This window comes from Brachyhypopomus gauderio, chromosome 16, assembly GCF_052324685.1.
Source record: "Brachyhypopomus gauderio isolate BG-103 chromosome 16, BGAUD_0.2, whole genome shotgun sequence".
NCBI classification, from domain to species: Eukaryota; Metazoa; Chordata; class Actinopteri; order Gymnotiformes; family Hypopomidae; genus Brachyhypopomus; species Brachyhypopomus gauderio.
Genome location: NC_135226.1, coordinates 17514884 through 17523269, shown reverse-complemented (window position 1 = coordinate 17523269; position 8386 = coordinate 17514884). Strand labels below are relative to the sequence as shown.

The following is an 8386-nucleotide window of genomic DNA, read 5'->3' as shown; positions in this document are numbered from 1 at the left end:
AGGCCTCCTGCAGGAGGACTCCACCTCTCACTCCTCTCCTGACCTTTTAAACAGTTCAGATTTTATACGGAGGCCTACGTTTAACTGGCTTTATTCGTCCTGATTCCTTGAACTCTTTGTGTAACGGGCGTGAGGCGTTCCTGATGAGTGAGTGACTTATGCACAAAAGGTGCTATATAAAATAAACAGAATTACATCATCTCAATTTCTGTAGTATTAGCATTATTAACTTATTTTATTAGGACATCAAACCAAATATAAAAAACAGTGCTTAAAACACCCTGTGTACTAAACTCTCAGAATAAATGTTTAAATACAGTTTGTCCTGAACCCCTGTAAAACCCAGACCTTTATCACACACTCACACAAACACTCGCAATATGCTTTGCTTTGACTGAGCTGAAGGTTTATTTGATGAATGCACTGTAGTTCACAAAAGAATGCAAGTCTTTACACTCTCACAGCCACGGCTAATGTACATCAACCAACTACTATTACAAGTGACAATTTATAGGAATAATTGTAAAAAATATATCAATAGATATATAGATTTTGTACAACAGTGAACATATAACAGTACTAGAGATAGTAAAAGGGATAGAGCTCCATGTGTGTGTGTGTGTGTGTGTGTGTGTGTGTGTGTGTGTGTGTGTGTGTGTGTTACTGTTGTTTGAGGAACAGAGCAGCTCCACTCTGGATCCATTGGTCCTGGTTTCCTCCACAGGGCAGCTGTACATGTGTGACTACACACACCCTCTCAGCACTCGTGTACAGTGGCAACCAGACACAGTCCTCTGGGGAATAACTACCTGGAAGAGTCTGAACACACACACACACACACACACACACACACACACACACACACACACACACACACACACACACACACACACACACACACACACACACGCACACGCACTTAGCATTACAACAGCAGCTCTCATACTGGTCTGATCCTCTCCTTCTCCCCAAGCAGAGAGGGTGTGTGACGGGGTTGTGGGTGGATGAGGGTGTGTGTGACGGGGTTGTGGGTGAATGAGGGTGTGTGACGGGGTTGTGGGTGAATGAGGGTGTGTGTGACGGGGTTGTGGGTGGATGAGGGTGTGTGATGGGGTTGTGGGTGGATGAGGGTGTGTGTGTGACGGGGTTGTGAGTGGATGAGGGTGTGTGTGACGGGGTTGTGGGTGGATGAGGGTGTGTGTGATGGGGTTGTGGGTGGATGAGGGTGTGTGTGACGGGGTTGTGGGTGGATGAGGGTGTGTGTGACGGGGTTGTGGGTGGATGAGGGTGTGTGTGACGGGGTTGTGGGTGGATGAGGGTGTGTGTGACGGGGTTGTGGGTGGATGAGGGTGTGTGTGATGGGGTTGTGGGTGGATGAGGGTGTGTGTGACAGGGTTGTGGGTGGATGAGGGTGTGTGACGGGGTTGTGGGTGGATGAGGGTGTGTTTGACGGAGTTGTGGGTGGATGAGGGTGTGTGTTAGACGGGGTTGTGGGTGGATGAGGGTGTGTGTGACAGGGTTGTGGGTGGATGAGGATGTGTGTGACGGGGTTGTGGGTGGATGAGGGTGTGTTTGACGGGGTTGTGGGTGGATGAGGGTGTGTGTGACAGGGTTGTGGGTGGATGAGGATGTGTGTGACGGGGTTGTGGGTGGATGAGGGTGTGTTTGACGGGGTTGTGGGTGGATGAGGGTGTGTGTGACAGGGTTGTGGGTGGATGAGGGTGTGTGTGATGGGGTTGTGGGTGGATGAGGGTGTGTGTGATGGGGTTGTGGGTGGATGAGGGTGTGTGTGACGGGGTTGTGGGTGGATGAGGGTGTGTGTGACGGGGTTGTGGGTGGATGAGGATGTGTGTTTTTGTTTTCCTGTGTGGATGTGTGTGAGTGTGACAGATTGTGTGTGGGTGTAGCTGTACCTGTGGGATCCAGGCCATGTAGCAAGCAGGAACAGAACACACACTGGGAGAGTCATGCTGGTTCTCACTCAGACGATTCCCGTCAAAACTACAGCCCTCCAACTGAAGTCCTCCAACCTGCCACACACACCCACACACACGCACACATTAGTATGCACACACAAGAATGTGCACACACACACACACACACACACACACACACACACACACACACACACACACACACACACGTATGTACAACACACACACACACAGAAAGCAGGGTGTGATTGTTCCGTGGCAGCAGACAGGGCAGGGTGGAGCCGGGGGCAGATTGAGGGCACAGCTGCAGCATGACAGACACACACACACACACACACTCTCTCTCTCTCTCTCCCCCTGCTCTTTACCTCTGATCCTTTTACACGCCTCTCAGGGCACCCTGCGTGAGGGTAAACACCCGTAAGAAGCCCATATTTCTGCCCTGACACCATTCGCACTGCAATTCACTCTTGCTGGGACGGTTCCATCCAGCAGGCATGCAAACGTGAATCCGTTCTGCCTCAAGGGCAAAAGTTCTGTGCTAGAAAAGTTGCAGATTTTGCTTCTCAGAAGTGGAGGAGCCGCCAGCATGTTCAGACAGCAGAGGGTTGACAATATCTGAGAGGCTTTCATGTATCCGCATAGAAATATACACAGGGACAAATTCTTCCTCAAAATGTTTATTTGAAATGTGCAAAGAGGCTTGCTGGGAGGAAAACAGAATCTGAATCCTTGGGGCAAGTAAAATTCTCTTTGTTCTGTGCAAAACAATTTGATTTGATTGAAAGATGTGGGCTTATGTATTCTAAGCCTAATCCAGCACGAACCTTAAGGGTACAGGATAACAGACAATTTCTTCCATATTGCAACATATATTTCTTAAACAAAATCCTGAAAATGTGTGTGTGTGTGTGTGTTATATGTGTATGTGTGTGTTATATGTGTATATGTGTGTGTGTGTGTGTGTTATATGTGTGTTTGTGTGTGTTATATGTGTATATGTGTGTGTTATATGTGTATATGTGTATGTGTGTGTGTTATATGTGTGTGTGTGTGTGTTATATGTGTATATGTGTGTGTGTGTTATATGTGTATGTGTGTGTGTGTTATATGTGTGTGTGTGTGTGTGTGTTATATGTGTATATGTGTGTGTGTGTTATATGTGTATATGTGTGTGTGTGTTATATGTGTATGTGTTATATGTGTATATGTGTGTGTGTGTGTTATATGTGTGTGTGTACCTTCACTTGTAGTTTGGCACCAGCTATTTCATTCCTCCATGATGCTGTAAACTTCAGGCTGTCCATAGAGCAGCACATAGACCTAAACAAAGCCAGACAAGCCTCTGAGTGGACATCCATTAACCTGCATGCACACGCTGCTAATCCCACACACACACACACACACACACACACACACACACACACACACACACACACACACACACACACACACACACACACACACACACACACACACACACACACAACCCTTACCTGGCTGTTTCCTGTCTCAGGGCATTGAGGAATGTGTCTGGATGGAAGAGTTCGGACAGATCCAGAGTGTCGCTTAGGAGAGTGTTCCTCTCCACTCTCTCTACCCAGCCCTGACACACACACACACACACACACACACACACACACACACACACACACACACACACACACAAACACAAACCATGAAAAAAGTGAAATACTTGCATACAGCAGGGTATCTGCACATTTTAAAATCTCAAATTCAATGACTTTTAAGACCTTTTTAATACCTCTCACAAGAAAAAATAATACTATTACTGGGAATGCAGGTGTGTTCCACATCGTTGACGTGTGGGGGGGGGGGGGGGGGGTGTCGAACGAGAATCGTTGACGGGGGGGGGGTTGGCGAACAGAAATTGTTGACGTTGTTGAGGCCGTATACTCCAGGGGTGGGCAATTAATTTTTACAAGGGGCCACATGAGAAACCTGAATTGTGTCAGAGGGCCACACAAACAATAATGACGTCATCACAGTGGCTCCGCCCACCTCACGCAAACTTTATACTTGCCGCATCACATTCTGTGCAGTGTTCTCCGAAACGATGTGTGTTGGTATAAAGAAACACCCCTCAAAAACAGGGGAAGGAACATTTACCTGACCAATTTTAATGTTGCTTTTTGTTTCAGATTTGAAAAGTGTTGGAATTTAGGCTAAATACTTGAAAATGTTTGAAATTGTAACTACTTCGTTTCACAACAAATAACCATCTGAATGAACAGTTTTCTTGTATTACGTTAACAAATACGAGCCTCTTGTAATTCCAGGACGAAACATGAGAGAACGTGAAGAAAATAAACAACAATTAAAAAAAGCGAATTATTTCGGATCATTTCGAATATATGTATAAATATTTAACTTATTTAAGCTTAACATGCTGGGAAATATTGAAATGGACCTTGAAAGTGACGTACAAGTGCTTGAATTCCACCTTATAAAGGTGTATGAACCCTGCAAACATGACTGTTCATTGCGCTGAAGCGCGGCGCGCGCGCGAAGTTACAAAATTCGAGAGGTGCACGACCTTGCGAATCAACAGCGCGTGAGTCCCTCCGCCACCGCAATTACAATAAATTGTTGTGAATCGAAATACAGTTACAATTTCAAGCATTTTCAAGTACTTTAGCCTAAATTACAGCACTTTTCAAACCTAAAACACAATGCACTATTAAAATTCGTTACGTAAATTTTCCACCGTTTGCGGAGGTTCGCGCGAGGTGCAACGTTCACTCCCGAAAGTATAAATTCAGCCTTAACTTGTCGCTGATCACCTACAGTGTTTCTCGCACAGCTCACACACACACGCAGGTATGTCCACACGGAATTAACACAAACGTAGCGCTTTCAAAATAAAAGCGTCACAGTTGTATTGCACGCACGACATAGATATTTGTTTAATTTATGATTGGCCTCTCGCGGGACGGACAGGGACGCACAACGGGCCGGATGTGGCCCACGGGCCGTTGTTTGCCCAGGTCTGGTATACTCCAACGCTAGGAATCTAGCACTAGGACCCTGGAGCGGTTATTTTCTGCATTAGCGCTAGATTCGGCAAAGTTCACAACGCACCAGAACAACTGAACAACACACACTTATAATAATTTAATGCCTCCCCTCATAAAATTCCAGACATTTTAAGACATTTTTAGGCCTTGAATATGGAAAACTAAATTTAAGACATTTTAAGACTTTTTAAGGACCCGCCAGTGCACCAGTGCACTCTGACAGAAACATCTGAAAATCTTTGCCTTCTAGATAGCGATGTGACAAAGATCTCTGTGTAATACATTAGCATGTATTTGAGTTCTGCGTTGCTTTTCTGCCCATATGCATTAACGCTCCGTATACCAATTTGCAGCACAGCTAACACAAATGTGAGAAACATTTCATTATTACTGCAAGATTTGGACAGTGATATGTCAGACAGTGATAAGTCAGACAGCGATATGAACTCTGAAGCACAGAAGATACAGAACCTGACTATTTCACTTGCATATATGTACACATAAATTGTATATTTACTGTACATACTGGCTGTCAATGTCAGATTACATGTATTTATCAGATCATCATGGCCAGCAGAATTCTATAGTGAAATATATAGAAAGATCTGTAGAAAAAAATACGCTGGCCCTTTCAGAGAAAGCGACCTCACCATAACCCTACGCTGATCACACAGCTATGCCAGTCTGAGTAGAGCATGAATGAAGCAGAGAGCAGCATACCAGGCACTATAGCTCCACTACAGCTCCACTACAACTCCACAACAGATACACTACGGCTCCAAAACAGATACACTACGGCTCCACTACGGCTCCACTAGAGCTCCACTACAGCTCCACAACAGATCCACTACAGCTCCACTAGAGCTTCACTACGGCTCCACTACGGCTCCACTACGGCTCCACTAGGGCTCCAGTAGAGCTCCACTATGCCTACACTACAGCTTCATTAGAGCTCCACTATGGCTCCAGTAGAGCTCCACTACGGCTCCACTAAAGCTCCACTACAGCTCTAGTAGAGCTCCATTATGGATCCACTATAGCTCCAGTAAAGCTCCACTACAGCTCCAGTAGAGCTCCACTATGGCTCCACTAAAGCTCCACTATAGCTCCAGTAAAGCTCCACTACAGCTCCAGTAGAGCTCCACTATGGCTCCACTAAAGCTCCACTACAGCTCCAGTAGAGCTCCACTACGGCTCCACTACAGCTCCACTATAGCTCCAGTAAAGCTCCACTACAGCTCCAGTAGAGCTCCACTATGCCTCCACTACAGCTCCAGTAGAGCTCCACTATAGCTCCACTACAGCACCAGTAGAGCTCCACTACAGCTCCACTACAGCTCCAGTAGAGCTCCACTACAGCTCCACTACAGCTCCAGTAGAGCTCCACTACAGCTCCACTACAGCTCCAGTAGAGCTACTACAATTACTAGTTATATGCTTGTTAGTATATGATGGTGATCTGGTGCTGACATTAGCATATGACAGCGATCTTGCATTACATTAGCATACAATAGTGATCTGGTATTAACATTAGCATACAATGACATCTTATGCTAATTTACATTAGCGTATGATGGTGATCTGGTATTGACATTAGCATATGATGATGATCTGGTTTTGAAAGTTCACTACTTTCCATTTCTGGTAGTATTTTCATATACAGTATTGTTGGATTAGTATCTGGTCATAATTGAAACAATCCTTGATGTGAATTTATTTTTTTAGTTATTAAGTGGTAGGCTAATAATATTAAGCTAATTATGTTCAATGCTAACCAATATTAATATATAATAATTGTGCAACTGAGTTGCACTAACATGAAAATCCTATGCTGTTTCAAGCGTAATAAATTAGAACGTTTACTATACAAACATGTGCATTGTTTACTGGCACTGGATTATTTATGATATTACTGTTTGTGTTGTGATGTCAATTTCACAGCAGTATTTAATTTTTGAATATCATGTTTGTTGTCCATATCTGTATAAGACTATTATTGTCAGTACACACATCCAAACACACACACACACATCCAAACACACATCCAACACACACACACACACACACACACACACACACACACACACACACACACACACACACACACACACACACACACACACACACACACACATACATTCCTCTTGAATATCACCAGGCAGGCTGCAGCAGGAAGCAATCTTAATTTGATTCATTCATAAAGCCAGAGTGGCTGGGATGTTTCAGCTCCTGAAATCAATACTTTCATTCCCCCACTCTTCCTACGCTAGAAACCATTTAAAAGAATTATATTTGCATTTACAACACAAACACGAGAGCAGTCCAGAGACGTTTCACCATTTTGCCTTCTTCATTCCAGAGTCTGGGTCATGCAGGTCGTGTGTGAGCTGCAGAGTCAGTACGGGACGCCCTGTATCAGTGACGGAGCCCAAGGACAGCTCACGCCTCGCTTTACTGATTTATTTCTGTGGCTATCTGCTCATGTTTCCTCAGCACAGAGAAACTTTGATTTGATTTTCAACCTGATGGTTTATTTATTACTATTTATTATTATGAAAAGCTTCTGCTGTGTGGAACGGACACACTCCATTAAGATGAGGACAAGTGCTCTCGAGTCTGCAGTGGAGATCACACACACACACACACACACACACACACACACACACACACACACACACACACACACACACACACACACACACACACACACATACACGCACGCACGCACGCACGCACGCACGCACGCACACATGCACGCACACACACACACACACACAAATACACACACACACACATACGCACACACACGCACGCACGCACGCACAAATACACACACACACACGCACACACACACACAAACAAATACACACACGCATGCACATCATGTGCGTACCTGCATGCACGCATGCACGCACGCACTCACACACACACACACACACACACACACACACACACACACACACACACACACACACACACACACACACACACACACACACACACACAGCAGCTCTTTGGCTGCTCTCCCAGTGGCTGTTGGAGCTTGGCAGTGTGTGCTTGTCGTGGTCTGATTGGCTAAATGAGGGTAAAGTGTTAGCCCGGTAGAATTATGTGATCTCTGAATGCACACACACACGTGCGTGCAAGCACATGCACACACACAATCATACAATCACAATCATAAACAGGCACACACACACACACACACACACACACACACACACACACACACACACACACACACACACACACACACAGAAGGATAAAGCATGGTTGAATGTGCAAAAAGAACCCAAAGCAGCTTAATGGAGCACTGACCCTCACTAACCACCACAATCATCCCATACTCAACTTGTCTCTCTCTCCCTCTCCCCATCTGTCTCTCCCTCTCCACATCTCTCTCCCTCTCTCTCT

At 45.3% G+C, this 8386-nt stretch overlaps 1 protein-coding gene across 1 annotated transcript in view; it reads right to left on the bottom strand.

Moving 5' to 3' along the window:
• Positions 1-381: 381 nt before the first annotated feature.
• The window catches only part of dync2h1 (dynein cytoplasmic 2 heavy chain 1), a 93964-nt gene continuing 85959 nt past the window's right edge, over positions 382-8386 (bottom strand). The window contains 4 exon segments of the mRNA XM_076976154.1: positions 382-819; positions 1914-2030; positions 3176-3257; positions 3431-3540. Coding sequence (XP_076832269.1) covers positions 661-819; positions 1914-2030; positions 3176-3257; positions 3431-3540 — 468 coding nt within the window. The 3' untranslated portion in view covers positions 382-660.